The 21,511-nt window shown below is 37.1% G+C and overlaps 1 protein-coding gene across 1 annotated transcript in view; it reads left to right on the top strand.

The window, feature by feature from the left end:
• The window catches only part of NUFIP1 (nuclear FMR1 interacting protein 1), a 42,965-nt gene that overhangs the window by 7,307 nt on the left and 14,147 nt on the right, over positions 1-21,511 (top strand). Inside the window, exons 3-7 of the mRNA XM_012465192.3 lie at positions 352-450; positions 1,230-1,292; positions 1,926-2,002; positions 11,494-11,586; positions 15,533-15,726. Of these exons, the coding sequence (XP_012320615.3) occupies positions 352-450; positions 1,230-1,292; positions 1,926-2,002; positions 11,494-11,586; positions 15,533-15,726 (526 nt within the window). The remainder of the gene's footprint in view (positions 1-351; positions 451-1,229; positions 1,293-1,925; positions 2,003-11,493; positions 11,587-15,532; positions 15,727-21,511) is intronic.

Below are 21,511 nucleotides of genomic sequence, written 5' to 3'. Positions count from 1 at the left end.
TTTTTTTTTTTTTAAAGGATGAGCTGCTGTTTTTACTCTATTTTCAGGTCATTTCAACATATTCTCTACTGAGTTAGATAACCAATTTGCAATCTGCTCATAATTTATATTAGCACTATTTGGATTAAAAAAAAAATTAAAATTATGCCTGGGTTTTACTAATATATTTGTTAAAAATAAAATGAAAGAAAGACATAGAATAATCTCTTCATTGGAAATATACTCACAAGTTTCTCCCACATGAAAGGGTTATTGGAAACATCAAAATATGTATTACTAGAATGATAGTTGTGTTTTTATTGATTAGAGATTTTTCACCAAAAGCCTAATTCCTCTCTGTTTTTGTTTCAGAAAAGAAAGGAACCAGTTTTTCACCTTTTTTGTGATACCTGTGATCGTGGTTTTAAAAATCAAGAAAAGTATGACAAACACATGTCTGAACATACAAAAGTAGGTTTTCTTAGTTGTCCTGAAATTGATATAGCAAAGTGGCCTTCTTCTATCTGTATATTTGGTAGCAGTTCCAAGCTTGTTTTCCTTTAAAGTTTATGGTTTCCATAGAAATACAGTTTGACGACTTGACAGTTGGGGGCAGTAACCCTAGGGTTTGAAAGTGGGGATCCCACTGCTTCAGGGACAAGGTAAGGTGGCAGCAGCTCTGGCAGCTTTTTGTATGTGTGTACCTCTACTGCTTGGGAAGAAGTTGTCCTCCTCTCCAGTTTCCTTGTGCATCTTAATGAGTTCTTTCCCCTTTAAGCCTGCCCTTAACTGTTAAACCATGCTGTGTAATGTGGCTGTGCCTGTCACCCTCAATGGCTGGTCCACACCTTGTTAAGTACTTTTTAGAAAACTTTAACCAAAATGTTTAAAGAGTTAAAAAGGAAGTCTTTGGTTTGGAAAGGTTCTCTTTCTGTTTTTTGGAATGCCCCTCAACTTTAGGAATTAAGAACATTTTGCTGTTTTACTGATGTATGCTTTCACTCAAGTGGAGAAGTAAATGAGGTATATTATTGTGCCATGTACTCGGAGGGTGTCATTCCTTTGCCTAAAAGCAGCCCTGTTTTGGAGTAACCTTTGTTTTGCCACTGACCTAAGTATGCAGAGATAATATCATATAGATGGGATAACTATGTAATATAGCCAGAGTATGTCTGTGTATGTATAGTGGGGTAAATTTAACATGGAAAACATTTATTACATAGTTTTCTTTTTTTAAAAAACTCTTATAGTGCCCTGAAGTAGATTGTTCTTTTACTGCACACGAGAAGATTGTCCAGTTTCATTGGAGAAATGTATGTTCTGCTTCTTTTTGTCCTATTTTTAAATACATGCTCTTTTTATTTCATTGATCTGTTATCTTCACAACTGTTCATTTATATACCTAATAATAAGTAACATTCATGGAGTGCTTTGTAAGGATTTTGACATCATTTATTCAATTTTGTCCTCACAAACAACTGTGGTTGTTTATATTGGCCCCATTTAAAATCTTTTAAAAAACGATTTGCCCAAGGCCTGAGAACTGATTCTTGGACTTCAGTTTCTTGACTCCAAATTCTATACTGCTTTACTATACCATGCTGCTACCTATTGTCATGTCTACTCATATCTTTAGTGGCCTTCGTAGGTTTTGGTTGGTAAGTCATTCGTTTGAGTGTTTAATGTCATTTGAGAAAATGGGTGACATATCTACTTTGTAATCAAAATTATGTTACTCTCTTCCCCCCTATTAATAGCACCAATTAAATCCATGATAGATTCTTCTTTTTCCTTTAAAGGAAAAGTTATAATACAATTAGATAAAACCTGCTTACTTAGTTTTAGTATTGTATCCAACATAAGTTTACTTGTAGAAACAAAGTCTCAAATTTAGTCAAAAGCATATGATATTGCCTCCTGATATTCATCAGGCTTTTTTCCCCTAGATGCATGCTCCTGGCATGAAGAAAATCAAGTTAGACACTCCAGAAGAAATTGCACGGTGGAGGGAAGAAAGAAGGAAGTGAGTAGAGTTCAGAACTGATGAAATAACTATTTTACTGTGGCAGGGCTTACTAATGTAGTTAAATTCATTGAATTCCCTTATAATGTTGGAACTAGGGAACAGGACTGTAAGACATATTATATAAGACTATCATTGAATGTAGTTTTAGGAAGACTTAATAAGAACTCTTCATTTAAATAACAAATGTGTCATAATGGGACTATATGTTACTCTTTGAGGGTGGCTACTACATTTCACCTATTAGATGTTCAGTGGTTGAGGCAATATGGGTGGGTACTCTTACTGCAAAGTGTATTCTACTTTGCTACATTTAGTCCTTTATTTTTTTCAACAAAATATTATTGAGTGACTGCTTGCTATATACTAGGCAAAGGGCACACAGCTGTGGATAAAATATACAGTTGCTTATTGTTAACAATGAGAAGATCGGGAATTCATTCCTGTAATTAAAGAAATTTGAGCATCACTGTGTAACTTGTGGTTTTACACTTATTAGGGAAGAAAGTTTAATTGATGCCTAGCTATACTTAAAATTCCACTAGGGCACTGTTATACTGCCTTCTCAGAAAAGACTAGAACACTTCATCCTGAAGCAGAAGACTATGCAGAACTACTCTGTTGTTCTCTTGCACTTTTAAAGTCAACTGCTCTTTTCCTGGAATTAAAAAATAAAGAGAGCATGGGATGAAAACAAAAGAACTATCCTTAAAGATCAAGAAAGGTACTTCCAACTCTTGTGAGCAGCAGGTTACATTTGTACTTAGTTCACCTTAGTTTAAGGTTTCAGTTTAAATCCACTGACATGGGTGGTGATGTGCCAGATGTACTGTTCTGTGAAAAAGTTAGATGCTGCCCTTTAAGGCTTTTAGAGGTAATTCTGGGGAGACCAGGAGAAGCATGAAGATTCAGAACTAACTGACAATATAATTCAATAAAAGTGTATGTAAATATCAGGTATTAATACTATGTGCAAAGGAAAGAGTTGGATGACAGTGAAGGGACAATTATAGGAATTCAGTTTTTTTGTGTGTGTGTGTGACAGTCTCACTCTGTCGCCCAGCCTGGAGTGCAATGGCACCATCTCAGCTGGCTGCAGTCTCTACTTCCTGGGTTCAAGTGATTCTCCTGCCTCAGCCTCCGAAGTAGCTGGGATTACAGGTGTGCCCCACCACACCTAGCTGATTTTTGTATTTTTAGTAGAGACGGGGTTTATCTTGTTGGCCAGGCTGGTCTCGAACTTCTGACCACAAGTGATCCACCTGCCTTGGCCTCTCAAAGTGGTGGGATTACAGGCGTGAGCTACCACGCCTAGCCAAAGAGTTCAATTTTTAAACAAGTTGAGTCCAGCTAGTCAACAGGGACTTGGTGGACATAATAGCATTTCAGGAGCATCTGTGGCTAACAAATGAATGATCTAGGCAACGTGGAGTAGAGTATATGAATATATTAGCAAATCCTTTGATCTCTTTGGAAAAAATCTTATTTATCTTGTAGGCCTGTTTTAAAGGTTGGCTGACTTACTACTCTTCTTACTCTTCAGTTACACTTCTCTATGTCAGTGCTACCAGAGTGCCAGTCTATAACAAAATGAAGAGCTTGTACCAGAATGTAAATCAGTATATTACTTCCTTTATTGAAAAAGTCTTGATAAGAAAAAAGTGAATAAATGTCAGCTGAACTAAATATCATGCTTAGTGATATACTTGATTTGCACTCTGGTGTATGTTGATTGACTGGTTGCCAGTCCCTGAAACACAGTACCCTAAAGCATTATTTACTGTCTCCTTTGGAAATTCATAGCTTATTTATACAACCATAGTACATTTGTCACATTCCATCATAGTTGGCCCTAGTCTTATACATCTTGGATTCCACTGTGCTTTGCACAGTGCCTAGAATTTAGTATGTGAGAAATACATATTTGTTGGCTGAAGTACTGTTGAGTGGTATAGTGTGGGAAGACTTAACCTTGGCAGTGATAAGGGAGCCTTAGCCAATTGCAAGGTCAAACTTAGAAGCTGAAGGAGTTTGAACCATGCTGTGGTTTGAGTGTGTGTCCCAAAAGTTCATTTGTTGGGAACTTGGGCCCCAGTGTGGCAGTGTTGAGAGTGGGACCTTTGGGAGGTGATTGGGTCATGAGGGCAGAACCCTCATCAATGGATTAATCCATTCATGGATTGGTGGACTAATGGATTGAAGGATTAGTGAAATATGGAGGGAGTGGGCTTGTTATCATCAGAGTAGATCAGTTATAAAAGTCAAGTTTGCCTATCTCCTGTGATCCAGCCCCCTTGCCCTGTGATGCCCTCTGCTGCCTTGGGACTCTACAGAGAGTCCCCACCAGCAAAAAGGCCCTTATCAGATACAACCCCTCAGTCTTGGATTTCCCAGCCACCAAAATTGTAAGAAATAAATTTATTTTCTTTATGAATTATCCAATCTCATGTATTCAGTTATAGTTCATGTATATAGTTATGTCATGTACATAGTTATAGTGTATTTGTTTATTTATTTATTTATTTTTAATTTTTTTTTGAGATGGAGTTTCGCTCTTGTTACCCAGGCTGGAGTGCAATGTCGCGATCTCGGCTCACCGCAACCTCTGCCTCCTGGATTCAGGCAATTCTCCTGCCTCAACCTCCTGAGTAGCTGGGATTACAGGCATGCGCCACCATGCCCAGCTAATTTTTTTTTTTTTTGTATTTTTAGTAGAGACGGGGTTTCACCATGTTGACTAGGATGGTCTCGATCTCTTGACCTCGTGATCCAACCGCCTTGGCCTCCCAAAGTGCTGGGATTACAGGCATGAGCCACCGCGCCCAGCTTACAGTGTATTTATAAGTCATGTTTGAACTATACCTTTGTTGTTTTTAGAGAAATTGGGCAGAAATGTGTTGATATGATTAATATGCTTGTAAATTATAGTGTAACTAAAAGCACCTAAACTGCTATGGTCTTGAACATTAAATTCTCACTACATAGGGTAGACCATAACCGAGACAAATAAAATTGATCTGTATTCTAAAGTATTCATGGCTTTTCCCTATGCGAGTGGGAACTACGCCCCCTTGTAGTTTTGTGCAACAATTGATTAAAGGAAAAAGTTTCCACTGGCTAGAAAAACTTGAGGAATATTAATATTTGAAGATGAAAACTGGCTTAGGCAGCATGTATTTATATAAAGTTCCTGGTAGAAGAGTAGTTTGATTTTCTAATGTTAGCAAGAAAACTCAGCAACCTTTCAATATATGTTAATAGACATGCTTATCTTTGAATAACCTCTTGACAATAGTTTGAAAATTAGAGGTAAACATTCAATATTTGAAAGAACAAAGATTTTGCTGTATGTGGCTGAGTTCCCGGAAAACAGACACAAGTAACCTACCTTTCGGATTCTCACTGTAATGTGAAATGAGCAAATATACATAAGGTGGCCATAAGGCCACAAGTAGCTGAAGCATTAATTTTAGCCATGTAGGGATAATCCTGACTGGTCAAGGGATATTTGAGTTTTTGGAGGGCAGGGCTATCAATTTGTTTGCAAGACTTCCTATAAGAGGTGATGTGCCTCCCTCCCCCAGTTTATCTTAATGTGTATTATACGTATAGTGAAATTCACCCTTTTAAGTGGATACTCCTGACAAATGTATACTGTCATATAAATACCACCAGAATCAAGATATAGAATTATGCTCTGATGGCAGCCTCCCCTTCACCCACTGGCAACCACTGGTTTGTTTTTTGTTCTTATATTCATGCCTTTGCAGAAACATCACTAAATGGAATCATACAGTATGTGGACTTTTTAGTCTGACTCACTTATTTTTAATCTGCATTTGAGAGTTGTTGCATGTAGCAGTTGTTTGTTTTTTATTGCTGAGTATTACTCTTTTCCATTGTATGGATGTATCACAGTTTGTTTTTCCATTCCCAATTGAGTGTTGTTTCCAGTATTAGCCTTTATATAAAGTCTTCATAAACATTCATGTGTAGGTTTTTGTTTTGAATATAGGGTTTTATTTGGCTTGGATAAATATCCAGGAGTGGGGTTGGTTGGTCATATGGTAAACATATGTTTAACTTTGTGAGAAACTGCCAAACAGTTTAGGAGGATGGTTTTAAATCAAGATATGCCTGTTTGAGCATGGAAAGTATTCAGATTAAAGGAGATGGTAGGGTGCAGTGGTACTTGCATCAACTAGTCATGCTCTAGGAAATGGAATGGGAACTTTACTACCATGGCTTAGTGCAAAGAGGTGTCGTTTTCCCAAGGTTAAAAAAACAAAACCAAACCCAAGGCTGCTGTTGCTGCATGACAGTACCATGGACCGAGGCCGTCTCTTGTTGCTCCTCAGTAGGTGGCTCTCCTCTTGCCTGTCACCAGAAGGTTCTTGCATATGCAAATATTAAGCCACATTGTAGGGAGAAAGAAGAGAAAAAGGCAAAAGGTACATGTAGCCTAGTTGCCCCCGTTTCATTGAGAAAACAGTAGCTTTGTTTTTAGTTCCAACCAGGAGATATTTATATGGATCACACTGGCTGGAGGTGGGTTGCTTGACCACCTCCAGTGGCAGTGGAGTTGATGGGAAGACCAAAACAAAATTGTTAAGAAATGGGGGAGAATAGACAATTAGCAGTGTTGCTTTAGTACTCGGTGGCACAGTGGAATTTCAAAACTATAAGTGAATTTTGGAAGCAGCTTTATCCTACTGAATAAAAGATTGTCTTGAGCAAGTGTTTAATAGACTTGTTGATGATTGTTTTAATGTAGGACAAGTGGAGGCAGAGGGGATAGAGTCTAACTCTGGTTTCCAGAGGTATGCTATGACAGCAGGCACAGTACCTTGGAAGGGGAATGGGCAAAATCCGTTGAGGGAATACGTGATGTTACAGGTTTGTGAAACTTAGAAGTGTTTAAAGAGAATGAGGAAATGGGGTGAGAATGACAGTTCTGGATGAGGTTTATTTGTACCTGTGATGTTGCCTTGTTAGTAAGTGCTCTGGAATTTCTTTGGGCACTGGCTGAGTTCATCTGAGGTTCTTCCATATTTTATTTCTCAGGTTCTTGCTCTTTAATATATTCTGAAGTGTTCATTTTTTTCCTATATGAATATTTTATTAATAGAAGATATGGGAAATGTTGCTCTTCTTTTGGTACATTTGATAGATTTCTCAAAAATACACAACTACTGTCCCTACTAGCCGTTTTAGAGGCCAAGGTGGGCGGATCACTTGAGGTCAAGAGTTTGAAACCAGCCTGGCCAACATGGTGAAACCCTGTCTCTACTAAAAATACAAAAATTAGCTGGTCATCATGTCATGCGCGTGTAATCCCAGCTACTTGGGAGGCTGAAGCAGGAGAATGGCTTGAACCCGGGAGGCGGAGGTTGCAGTGAGCCAGGATCGTGCCACGGCACTGAAGCCTGGGCAACATAGTGAGACTCTGTCTCAATAGAAAACAAAAAACAAACAAAAAATGCCCTTGTTATGAAAATATACTTACTTTCTACACTTCTGTCATTCTCAATTTTTAAAAAATATTACTTGAACTCCTAAAAAGAGTAAAGTCCACATTGGTATGGCCGAATAGTCCTTATTTTATAAATTTAATCTCTTTGTGAGAGCTACATTCTTTCTGATGAAGCCACTATATTCTTTGACATGCAGGAAAAATAAAGTCTTTATGTAATTGCTATGTTAGAAAAAGCTTGTGAAAGATTTCGCAGAGTAAGAATTTCAAAGCTTAAAGAAAATTGTAAAGGTTTGCTTGGCATATGGCTTCCTTATCTTTAACAAAAGTGCATCTTTGTCTTTATTTCTTCATCTCTGTATTTTTCAGGTTAGTCAAACTCAGAGGTACCCACTGTATTTAATAACTTTTAAGGCTTTCCACTAATAACCTGCTTTCCCTACCATCCCCTGCCAACCACTGAAAAGTCACTGAAAAAAGTGGTTTTTTCTTAATTCCTGAACTGTGCGGTACCAGTGCTGTATGATTTGGCTTTACGGAAAATGAGCAGTGATTTGTTTCCAAAACCTTGCTTTTATTATAGAAATGGTGGGACATTTTTCACAGCAGACTGGGAGTCCACTAGGTGGAGTAGTTTTACAATTTATTTCAACACTTACTGTGGGTCTGAGGAAGTCCTTTTGTTTCCCTGGGTCATGCAGCATTCCAGTCCAGGAAATCTGCTCCTAAAGAATGTTACATCTCTTTGATGTTCAAAAAGAAATAAAAGTACAATAGTGTAGCTTGTGTGGAAGCAGTTGTGGTTCAATAAAAGTGGGAAGGGGGAAAAGCCAATAAATGGTCGTGATTTGAGTATAAGGAGAAAATTGGAGAGAATAATGTGACCAGAATGATCTGTGCTAAGATAATGGTCAGCACGGTTTGCCCATGTGTTGGCTTTCTAGTGCTTAAAGACTGTCACTGGGGGCATAAAGTATAGGCAATGCAGAAGGTGAAGATGAGGTAAAAAATGAAAGAGAAAAGAGAGGAAGGAAAAGAGCATGGTTTCAAGACCATTTCCTTTTAGTGAACTGGGGAAAGATAGAAGTACAGGGAGAAAATAATTTTAGTAGATAAAAATATAGAGAAACCAACTGATAATTTTTCTTGTCACAGTCTTTATAACTTCATACTATCCATTCTCTAGCAGGGGATATGGACTAAGTTTTACATATATGTAACTGCAATATAAGACATAATTTGTTTTTTTCAATAGTTTTTGGATTTGTTATTTCTTGTACTTTAGGGATCTGAACTCCTTCAGCAGAGCTCCTTTCTTTTCCTTATTCATTTATCTCAGCTTTATGTTGGTGGAGTGGGGCTTCCTCCTGTTGTTTATGTGTGTTACTAGGTCTTGTGTTTCTGATTTCTCTTTTTTGGGATAATTTGCTTTCTATCAACTTTTTTTTCCCCCTAGTTTTAAATCTCTGGATTCTGTGTAAATAAGAATGGAATAAATTTTGGGAGAGGATTTTATTGATTTTAGAAAAATAAAATCTTACACCTCTTTTTTAACTCCAATCTTAATACCTTTAGGAACATGATACTTAATTTTAGGAAGACAAATTTCCTTACCTTTAGGAACATGATACTGCAGTCTACCAGAAAGAGAAAATTAGCTGTTTTAAAAGGCTTCCACCAAAGGAGTTTCTATACATCTCTGATGTTTCATTTAGGGAATTCTTTCTAATATCTTAAGTCCACTTGCTATAACAAGTTTAAATTCTTTCCCATTGAAAAGTGGTTACTTAGCATCTGCTCTCTGGCACCTCATGTAGCATATGGCCCAACATGGTAAGGGTCTGCAATACTCTGCAAAAATGTTGAAGAAACGTAAGTAATAAGAAGTTTTGAGAGTTGTGGAGGATGTTTAGTAGCTGTGAGTTACATGTCTTTCCACTGTGGGGCTGTCAAAGTCATCACTGTTTTCTCATTTCTACTTCTGCATATTCTCTTCAGCTTGAGAACCACTGGACCAATCCTCTCTGTGAAACTGTTTTTCTTGTAGCTTCTCCTCTTCTTTTAAAGGCTGCAAACGGTTCCTTTCATCTTTCTTTGGAGGTTTTATTTTTCATCCTATTAATCATCTTTGAGTCTCTTCTGAATCCTTTCCAAGTCTTTTTTTTTTCCCTCCATGTTCCTTTAGTTTAGGAGTATGAAACTGGACACAGTCCCTGAGAGTATCTGACTACTTTTGAGTATCCTGGGAAGAAGATTTCACACTCGTGCAAGTGCCAGAGTCTACTTCATATAACCTTAGATGATAGTTGCTTTCCAAAAATATAGTCATGTGTTGCTGACTGGCTGTCAGATTTTTATCTCCTATGACCTTGATCTTTTCCTCTAATGTTTATTTATAGTTTGTACATTCATCATCTTTTATTTATGGAGTCTATTTTTCTTGACTGGATATATATTGCTTCACACTGTCCTCATTGAAATTCATTGCATTTTTTTCTGATTACTTAACCACTTGCCCAATGTCATTTCCATTGCTATCTTTCAGTGTGGCCCACCCATAGGCTTTATATATTGTCTGTGCTATTCAAGTCAGTAGTGCAAATGTTAAAAAAAGGAAAAAGGTAGAGAAGTGTCCTAGAAGCAGTGGCAAAACACATTTGTTGATGTTTCTCAAAATTTACTTTGATCAGCAGCCAGACTGAGTAGTAGAGAGCTGTGTTCCCCTCCTTCTGTGTTTTTTATATGACTAGAATCTATTGCCCTCACCCTGAAAGTTTGGTGTCTGCATCTCCATACAGCTGTGCAGAAAAATAAAACAATTCATCTTGCATACTTCTGTCAGATTTCATCTTAATCACTGCCTTGTATATGTCTCTCCCTGTTCATAACTTTCTGTGGCTCTCCATCACCTGCTGAATTAAATATAAACTTTCTAGTGTGGTATTCAAGGCACATTTTGGCCTGTGTCTCCCTTTCCAGTCTGATTGCCTGTGATTGTGTTTCATACCATATTAAGTACTTACCATTCTCCAGATATCTCTTTCTTTTTCTTTTTCTTTTTTTATCTCTTTCTTTTTTTTTTTTTTTTTTTTTTTTTTGTGAGACAGAGTCTTGCTCTGTTGCCCAGACTGGAGTACTGTGGCACGATCTCACCCCACTGCAACCTCCACCTCCTGGGTTCAAGCTATTCCCCTGCCTCAGCCTCCTGAGTAGCTACGATTACAGTCACCCGCCACCATACCTGGCTACTTTTTTGTATTTTTAGTATGGGTTGGTTTCACCACGTTGGCCAGGATGGTGTCAAAGGTCTGACCTCAAGTGATCCACCCACCTTGGCCTCCCAAAGTGTTAGGATTACAGGTGTGAGCCACCACGCCTGGTCTTTTTCACTTTCTGAAGTCTTGGTTTGCATTGTTTGCTGTACTCAGCACACTCTGATTTCTGTTACCATTTAAGATCAGTTTCTTTCATTTCTTTATGGATTTTTCCAATTAAATATAATCTTGCCCTTCCACTGTCCAAATCTTTATACCCTTTTGGGTACTTTTGTCTCATGTTTTAGCTGTTCGTGTGCTTTTGTTATTGTCCTGGTAGACTGTATTTTGAGAACTATCTTTTCCTCATCTTGGTAACTTTGATATACCTAGCATGTATTTGCATAAGAAATTGAATAGACTTAAATTTTTTCTTAAAGTATTTATAGGTACATGCCAAATAGATGAATTAGATCAGTTTGAGCACATCATATGATATATTTGATTTAAATTCTAGGGCACGCTCCTTATCTAGTTGCAGACTGCTAACAAAATTTGTGGATCAGCAGCTGGTCCACACTTTCAGTAACATTGTTATAATGTACTTTTTTCACCTCTTAAAAAATTGTAGAAGCACTTAAAGGTTTATAATGATTTGTTGTATTGGCTGTTAAACAAAATTGCTAAATTCAGCAGTTTCTTGATTGCTTTTTTAAAGTTGTACTCTAAACGCTCTATTATAATTAACTTTTATTATTTTCTAGGAACTATCCAACTCTGGCCAATATTGAAAGGAAGAAAAAGTTAAAACTTGAAAAGGAAAAGAGAGGCGCAGTATTGACAACAACACAGTATGGGTAAGTTCCTTATGCTTATGACAAATCAAAATCTTAAAATCTTTATGTACTCAATTCTGAAATCTTTGCTTTTGTAACTTACTTAAAAAAATTTTATTTTTTTGATACCAACCTGATAGCACTGATAATTATATCTTAAAATAAGGATTACCCTATATTCATATGGTTTTCAAAAAATAAATAATTAGTAAGACCTTTCAATCTTTGTCCCCCAGCTAATTAGTTTCCTTCCCAGAGGCGATCCATTTTATCCTTCCAGAGATACCTGCTCCCCTGAGATTAGAAGCATGATAAGGATGTCCAGTGTTACCACTTTTATAAATGAATTTAGCAGGGTTGCCAAATACATGTAAGATCAATATTTAAGAAATCAACTCTATTTCTATAAAGTAGCAACAAACAATTAAAAAGTGAAATTTTAAAAGATACCATTTAAAATAGCATCAAATGCCTGGGAATAAACCTAACAAAAGATTTGCAAGACTCTACACTCAAAACTACAAAACATTGCTCAGAAAAATTCAAGGCCTTTATAAATGGAGCAATATGTAATATTCATGGACTGGAAAACAATGTAATTATCTTAATTCTTCCCCAAATTGATTACAGTCAAAATTCCAGCAAGGTTTTTTTGTTGTTGTTTTTTTGGTGGAGGAGGGATAGGGGACATTGGTAAGCTTTAAAATTACAGTTGTGTCACTTAATGACAGGGATACCTTCTGAGAAATGTATTGGGCAATTTTGTCATTATGAACATCATAGAGTGTACTTCACAAACTTAGAGAATACAGCCTACTACATACCTAGGCTGTGCAGTAAAGCCTATTGCTCTTAGGCTACATCCCTGTACAGTGTGTTACTGTATCCAGTTGTAACACAATGCTAAGTATTTGTGTATCTAAATATAGAAAAGTTTCTGTAAAAATATACCATTAAAGGTAAAAAAGGTTAAAAGGTAAAAAGGTACGCCCGAATGGGACACTTACTATGAATAGAACTTGCAGGACTGGAAGTTGCCCTGGGTGAGTCAGTGAGTGAGGGTGAGTGAATGTGAAGGCCTAGGATGCTACTGTACACATTACAAACTTTGTACCCATAGACTACACTAAATTATTTTATAAATTAATTTGTTACTTTATGATGTTATGACATTACTAGGAATTATTTAGCTTCGCTATAATCTTCTAGGACTACTGTCATATGTGGTCCATTGTTGACCAAAATGTCATTATGTGGCAGATGATTGCAGATGAAAATACAGAGGCTCTAGAACAGCAACTAAGAAAGCTAGAGTAATAACGATAATCTGGTGTTGGCCAAAGATAAATAGATAAATAGAACAGAATAGAGTCCACAAACAGATCCACTGAGAAACAGTCACCTAACTTATGATAAATCTGTCAGTATAATGCAGTGGAGAAAGGATCATGTTTTCAACAATCTATTCCTTTTAAACTTTTTGTATTTAGGTTGTATCTATATTTAGAGTGTATCTCCTATATATTGTATAATTGTGTCTTTTTCTTGGTAATCCAAACTGAAATCTTTGCCTTTTAACTAGTGCTTAGTTCATTTACATTTAATGTAATTCCTAATATAGTTGGGTTTTTAATTTGTTCTTTGTTCTTTTCTTGCCTTCTTTTGCATGTTTTTTTTTTTTTTAGTATTCTATTTTCCTCTCAATTAGCTTTTTAGTTAAAATTATTCCTTAATCTCTCTATTTTATGTACATCTACATTTTTATTTACATTATACCTTTTAAAACTATTTTTAGATGGTTGATTAAACTTTTCTTTTCAAATGATTGTCAAGTCGTGATATAACAGAACTATTTCCTTGAAGGTGAAATAGAGTGCTAATACCAGATATACTACTTTCTCAATTAAGTCTTATAGATGTCATTACTGAAGGATCTTCCTAACTTATTATTTATTAGTGAATACCTTAATAATGATCATTCAGAAGCTAGCTGTGGTCACATGCTATAAGAGAAAAGATACAGAGAAGGCATCTGTGAATGGGAGCCCAAGGAAAGTGGCACCTCTTCATTATCCTCATGGGGCCAGTGGGCCAGAGGCAGAAGCTATACTTCTTTTCTTTGCAGTGACACTGTTGGGTTCTTAGCCTGACATCTGTGGATGGACATCGGAGATTGGCCCATGGCTTTCTGCAAAATTTGGACTATATATATTAATTTTTATAATGAGATTCTCCAAGGGTTATTGTGACCCTAAAAGGATTAAAAATCTCTGAATTGCAGATACATAAATTAATCATGTTGGTTTAACAAATTATTTCAAAAATTTTATGATAGTAAACTGCCATTTACTTTGTTACCTTGCTCTGTGAAGTACTATATTTATATTATCTTAATTCTCTCCATGCCCCCGTGATTCCCATTCTGTTTAAAAGAGTAAACAGGTTTAGGCATACAAATATTTATAACAGGTACAGCCTGTAAGTGACAAAATTGAGATTTAGATGCAGATTTCTAATTAATCTATTTACTGCAGCCTACATTATTAAGGAAAAATAAAATTTGCCTGATAAATGGCAAAATGGCAAAGCCTGTCTTTGTGAAAACTCAGTCCCACCAAAGAATACCTTGTGTTGTTGTCTGCCATGAAGGAACCTTTTTTTAGCTGTCTCCTGCACCTCCTGCCCCACACAGTTTAAGTTAAAAGATGCTCACAAAAATACTTGCTTGCTTTTTCTTTTCTCTTCCTTTTTTTTTTTTTTTGGAGATGGAGTCTCTCGCTGTTGCTCAAGCTGGAGTGCAATGGCACTATCTTGGCTCACTGCAACCTCCATCTCCTGAGTTTAAACAATTCTTGTGCCTCAGCCTCCCAAGTAGCTGGGACTACAGGCGCCTGCTGCTTCCATGCCTGACTTATTTTTTGTATTTTAGTAGAGACGAGGTTTCACCATGTTCCCAGGGTGGTCTAGAACTCCTGAGCTCAAGTGATCCACCCACCTTGGTTGGCCTTCCAAAGTGATGAAATTACAGGTGTGAGCCACCATGCCTGGCCGATACTTGCTTTCTGTTTAAAAGTAGTCGTAGCTGTTGAGAGGGTACTTGATTTGATCTGGCTGTGAAATTGCGATAGGCCCTATGTATTGTGATAGGCCTATAAAGTAGAGAAAATAGTACCTCTCTTACCTATTTCAGAGGGTTCATGAAGGTCAAACAAGGCATATTTATAAATGCTTCAGAAAGTCAAGACATACTTGTAAATGCCTCAGAAACTTCAAATGAGTAGACAAGGCTGCGTGTAGTAGCTCACGCCTGTAATCCCAGCACTTTGGGAGGCTGGGGCAAGCAGACCACCTGAGGTTAGGAGTTTGAGACCAGCCTTGCCAACATGATGAAACCTTGTCTCTACAAAAATACAAAAATTAGCCAGGCTGATGGTGGGTACTTGCAATCCCAGCTACTTGGGAGTCCGAGGCAGGAGAATCACCTGAACCCAGGAGGCAGAAGTTGAAGTGAGCCAAAATCGTGCCATTGCACTCCAGTTTGGGCAACAGTGCAAGACTCCATCTCAAAAAAAAAAAAAGAATAGACAACAGTGAACATACTTTATAAACTCTAAGAAACGCTTTCGTTTGCAATAGAAGAATGAAAGAATGCTGCCAGTTAAATTGGCCTTTAATGATAATACGACAGCCCAATTTCAGAAGGATAACAATGTGGGTAGAAATTTGCAGCCTAGAATCAATAACGTGGTATATTGTGTGGGATATTGTCTTTCTAAAGTTCTACCATAAGCTTCTCTGTCTTTGGAAGTCACTGGAATTTCTTTTATTTTAGTCTCTTTAATGTACTAGGTAGGCTACAAGTGATCAATTTTACAACTAGATTTCTTTTGTATCCAGTAGTCTTTTTCAGAATTTTCTTGGAAGGTCAGTGCCTTTTATATTAAGGATTGCAATTTTCTTACTCCAGCAAGATGAAGGGGATGTCCAGACATTCACAAATGGCAAAGATCAGAAGTCCTGGCAAGAATCACAGATGGAAAAATGACAATGCTAGACAGAGAGCAGTCACTGGACCAGGCAGTCACTTGAGTGAGTTGAAGCCAGGAGGTCCACCTGAGGCAAATGCAGATCCTCTTGGTGTTTTGATAAACAGTGATTCTGGTAAGCTAAACAGGAAAATAACATGTTTGTAAGTATATAGACAATGATGCTGAAGTTGATTATTCACAGCCTTGTTTGTGGAAAGTTTAATGTCAAATGTGTAACAATGCAAAATGATGCTTTTGTGTGTGTTTTTTTTAAAGTAGTATCTTATTTAAAACGTATTTCAGAACATCTTTTCTGAGTCTTGGGTGGGTACGTGGGGCAGGGAGGCTATGGGAGAAAGACTATATTTGCTGGATAATTTTCATTAGTATGATGTAATCATAGAAATTTCTTAAGATTGATTTGAATGTATTAATGCTGTACATTCAAATTTGCCCAAATATGTGGATTTTCCCTTCACCTATGAAGCAGCAATTCTAATGGAAGTCAGTATACTATGTGCTACTGAGTATGACCATGATCTCTGTGCAAATAATACTAATTCATTATGTTTGATTAGTACTGTTCTTCAGAGCATAGATTATATTTACACATATTTGTCCTTGAATTTCCTCTGAAATGCATAGGGCAATTTAACTTGCTTATTAGTTGAAAAATGAAAGTATTAAAATGCTATTACATGTAGATATCGTTCAGCCTTTGAGACTCCATTTCTCTTTCTGAAAAACTAAAATGTATATGTAAATACTTACACTGCCTTTTCTTCCAGTAACATTGTGAGGCTTTATCTAATTGCAAATACTTTGTACTGCAAAGGAATACCCAAAGATTATTAGTGAGTGAACTAACATTACTGACATTGTAGGGTTTGATGGTAGGCTGTTTAGTTTGGATGATGTTGGCTTCTGTGATAATCACATGGCAAGTTTTTGAACTTATGGATGGCAAGAAAAGAGAGGATAACTAATTTGTTGACTGAATTAGGATGGAAAAAGATCATGGCATAAGGGAATATTGGGCTAAATATAAGATAATTTAATAAGAATATTAATGATTATAAATTAATATCAACACTTATTGAATAAGGTACTTACTGAGCTCTATATGCTTTATATAGATGAAGTCTTCTCATGACAACCTTTTACACATATACCGTTACTGTTTCTATTTTAGAAATGAGGAACATAGAGACTAAGTATGTTTATGCCATTGAAAGTATTAGTAAAAATGCAATTACTTTTGCATCAGCCTAATAGTTTTTGTTAGTCATTCTGCTCATTAGTGGCAGAATGAGAATTTGAACTTATGAGTCTGACTCCACCAGTACACTACACATCCTCTAAATATGAAGCCTGAATTTGTGTAAAAAAAAAATTGTTTGAGTCTAGGATAGTTGAGATGTGGGAGAGAGCAAGAAAAAGGCAGATGATATTTTGAGCCAGTGCTGAGTTTACTCTTGGGCACTGATTTTTTTTTGTTGTTTGTTTTCTTTCAAAAAATTTTAGAGAGCGCTCACATGCTTCTTCAGACTTGTAATGTGTGGCCTTGATGACAAAAGACCATCTGTACTCAAATATAAACTTTATGTCATTAAAACACTTAAAACACAAATGTGAAGACTACCATTATAATCAGTAAGTTACTAATTTGAAAATTGTGTAATTCTTTCACTTTGTGCAATTTTCTAAATGAACACTTGAGGACTCTAAGACTCTGATATTGGATAGTCTTTGTTGTCTTCATTTTGTTAACTTGGCTTTGGTAGATGGTTAATTGTTTCCCCTTTTTTTTAAAAAAAAAAAAATAGTATTTCAGGATGTACTAATCTGGTAAAACAACTAAAAGATGATTGTATTTTGCTTCTATTTAAGCTTGTCTTAGTCCTCAGTAGATGCCTTAGCTTGAGAAACAGTGGTAAATCCCTCTCATCCTCATTGATAAAAGTAATTCAGTTGGATTCTGAGGAGCAGTTGAAAGAGAGATCATAGGCCAGGCATGGTGGCTGATGCCTGTAATCCCAGCACTTTGGGAAGACGAGGCAGGTGAATCACCTGAGGTCAGGAGTTCGAGACCAGCCTGGCCAACATGGTGAAACCCTGTCTCTACTAAAAATACAAAAATTAGCCGGGTGTGATGGCACATGCCTGTAATCCCAGCTACTCAGGAGGCTGAGGCAGGAGAATATCTTGAACCCAGAAGGCAGAGGTTGCAGTGAGCTGAGATGGCGCCATTGTACTGCAGCCTGGGCGACAAGAGCAAAACTTGGTCTCAAAAGAAAAAAACAAAAAAAAAGAGATCTCAGATAATTTTGTTTTGATTTAAATGTTGAAACCCTTACCTATACTGAGGGTCAAGGATGGGAACATGCCTTTTTTGAGGGTCAAAGATGAGAACATATATCTTCAATATAAAAATTATCCATATAAGCCACAAGTTCATATAAGCTACATAGATTTTGAATATAAAAATTATCCATATAAGCTACAAATTTATAATTTGAATATTTTATAATATATAACCAAGGAAGTCACAATAACTGATCAAATTATGGTAGCTTAATTTTGTAGGAAAAATGTCATTTAAATTCATGTTATTTTTTACCTGGGATTTCCTCTGGACTTTGACATTTTCCAAATCAGTGTTTTAGACCAGGGGTTCTTAACCCCTGGGCCACAGACTGGTAGCTGGTACAGGTCCTTGACCTGTTAAGAACCCCAGGAAGGGGAGCAGGGATGGGGAGGCAGGGAGCAGCAAGCAAGCAAGGCTTCATCTGTATTTACAGCCATTCTCTATTGGCTGCCTTACTACCAGTGAGCCCTGCCTTCTATCAGATCAGCGGCAGCATTAGATTCTCATAGGGGCGAGAACCCTATTGTGCACTGTGCACGCGAGGGATTTAAGTTGTGTGCTCCTTATGAGGATCTAATGCATGATTATCTGTCGCTGTCTCCCATCACCCCAAGATGGGACCATCTAGTTGCAAGAAAATAAGCTCAGGGCTCCCACTGATTATACATTATGGTGCCTTGTATAATTCTTTCATTATATATTACAATGTAACAATAATAGAAATAGAGTACACAGTAAATGTAATGTGCTGAATCATCCTGAAACCATCACCACCCCACCCCACCCCCTACCCCCATCCTTGGAAAAAGTTGTCTTCCACAAAACTGGTCCCTGGTGCCAAAGAAGTTGGGGACCGCTGTTTTAGGCCATAGGTTCTTTAACTTTTCACTGCAGGTATAGCTACAGACAGTCTATCCCCCTGTTTTCATATGTCCTAAATCAGACTTGTCCAACCCATGGCCTATGGGCCACATGCAGCTGAGGGCAGCTTTCAATGCAGCCCAACACAAATTTGTAAACTTTCCTAAAATATGAAATTTTGTGTGTTTTTTTTTTTTTTTTTAAGCTCATCAGCTGTTGTTAGTGTTATTTTATGTGTGGCCCAAGACAGTTCTACCAATGTGTCCCAGGGAAGCCAAAAGATTAGACACCCCTGCCCCAGATATTCTCCACTCTCCAATATATGTCTTCCACTTGAGTAGAGGCAGCTTCTCTTACCTTGGGCCAGAGCCAGCCAACCTTAAAATCTGGTTATTCAAGTTGTCAGTGGCAGGCCAGCGGCCAGCATTGTGATAACATGACCCACTGTTCTCATATGGTAGTTGACATTTTTCAGCACTAAGCTCACTTTAAGAATAAGGTTCTCCCAATTGCTTCCATTTTTTGCCTTTTTCCAGCTCAGAACTTAATCCAGACATGAGCACTCAGATTTTAGAAAAGACTGAAGTTCTAGAGGATCTTTATAAACTTCAAATCATGCTTAGAAAATCATTGCCTGGGCTCACCTTTTCTTTGTATTTGGTGGTATGTGTACTCCCAGTAATTTTGCAGCTGCTTTGAATTGGGAATTAACATTGTTTTGATGGGAAACACTTTTATTTGGAGTCTCCCAATTTATCAGTTTTGAGTGTGGCTTATTGGCTGTCATTAGATTTCCTTAGTAGCCTATTTTTTATTTTCTTATGTATTCTGCTGGATGGCCTAACTTAAGGATTGTTTTTTCTTTGTTTGTTTTGGTATCTCATTAGTTAGCATCCAGTTCATTTTGTTGCCATTGTTTAAATATATATGCGACAAGTTTATGGCTTTCCTAGCCTGTAGTTTTAAATACTGGGTCAGTTGTCTAAGCTAGAAAGAAAGCTAGTCAGTAAGGTGGCATTGAGCATCTGTGGCTGAAGTGCCTCAGCATCAAGACAAAGGCAACCCAACTCGTTAGTCATTTGTTAAAATATAGCTATTGTCGTGGAACACTGGGACATGAGTCTAACTATATGCTTGCATAACCTAGGTTGTTTTAAGGTAGACATTAAAGTAAGAAAATAAGCTGGCCCAGCACATTGGGTGTCATGGATACCCATTGTTAACTGTCTCCTTTGAGAGTTGAAGACTATAAAGCAAAGTCCCTGTTTTGAGGGTGACTTTTAAACTATATCACATTTTTAAAAGAATACTTAATTACAAATCTTGGGGTAGAACATATAATTGTGCTTTGCTCAATAAAGGCAATAGGAAATAGTGGGATGGGGGTTGATGAGGGGGTGGGGGAGATCAATAAAAAATAAGTTACAGAAAGAAGCCAGATAGGAAGCTTCTACAGCTGGTATTTAGAGTAGACAAGACATTCAAAGGGCCGTGTTATTTTGCTACTTTCCTTTTGGTGGGAATTTATAAGGTCCTGCGTTTGGCTCACCCAGCACTGTAATTCACTAAAATGCCGCGGATTTCAAAGGAGTCTCCCTGCCTTCTAAAAACTCATAATCTAAGGATAATTTTTAGATCATTGCATTAGATTATTATTATTATTATTATTATTTTTGATGGTGGGAACATGATGTGTATATATGAGAGAAAGGGGTGAGATTTACCCTAAGAAAAGTGTCACTAATGTTTTAATGGTAAGAGAAATTGTTTGAGCTAATATTTTATAAAAGTGCTAAAATCTGGTTTTATCAGATCAATTGCTGCTATCTTTATACTGATATTTTCAGTTTAGAAAGATGTTTTAGCTGCTTTTATAAAATGAGGTTTCTTGAGTATCATTTGTCAGCCAGTACAATGCCTTCAGCACAGTCTTTACAGATAGGTGCTACAAAGGCCTGCATTAGAACTGGTAGGTAGATCCCAGGGACTGTTTTTTTTTTTTTAAGATGAAAAGTCATTGTAGAAGATGTTCTGATAATGCCAAAAGGACGGTATTTTTCGAAGTGTTACTACATGTGGTGTGTCCCTTAAACATTTAACTGAGGGGAGAAGAAAAAATAGGGAGAGTTGTTTATTTGTGTGAATTTGTAACTTACCCTTTGGGTAAGTCAAGTATAGTGAGCTTTGTGACACTCCTGGGAATAAGTACACCCAGCACTCTAATTGTGGTTTCCAAATACTATTCTCTTGGTAAAGGAACCAGAACCTCTTGGAGAAATGGCTGATTCTGGGGTTGGGACAGGGAAAATATAAGGTGCCAGAAAGTAAGAAAATGCTCAAAAAATGTGAAGATGTGGGCATGTGAGAAAGATACCAGAAAGAGTTCCCAATGGCCAAAGTTGGAACAATTGGAGCCACAAAATAAATAATAAATTATAACCCTCCATTGAATAAATATCCATGGGTCTATTCTGATATAAGTACCTAAACAACTATGAGGGAGGAGGGACAGATCTTTCTTACAAAAGAATTCTAAAAATGTAGAAAAAAATGAGAGAAGTAGCAAGTCAGCATTAGAGCACCACAGTAATAATTGTTTTGGGCAGGATCCACTGATGAATGGTAAAATGAGTGGTGAAATGTTAAAATGAAACAATATTTGTTATAGCCTCAAAATATCTCCCCCCAA

The sequence above is a fragment of the Aotus nancymaae genome, unplaced genomic scaffold (assembly GCF_030222135.1).
Source record: "Aotus nancymaae isolate 86718 unplaced genomic scaffold, 86718_ANA_hifiasm-v0.15.2.pri h1tg000009l, whole genome shotgun sequence".
NCBI lineage: Eukaryota > Metazoa > Chordata > Mammalia > Primates > Aotidae > Aotus > Aotus nancymaae.
This window is presented reverse-complemented; position numbering and strand designations above follow the sequence as displayed.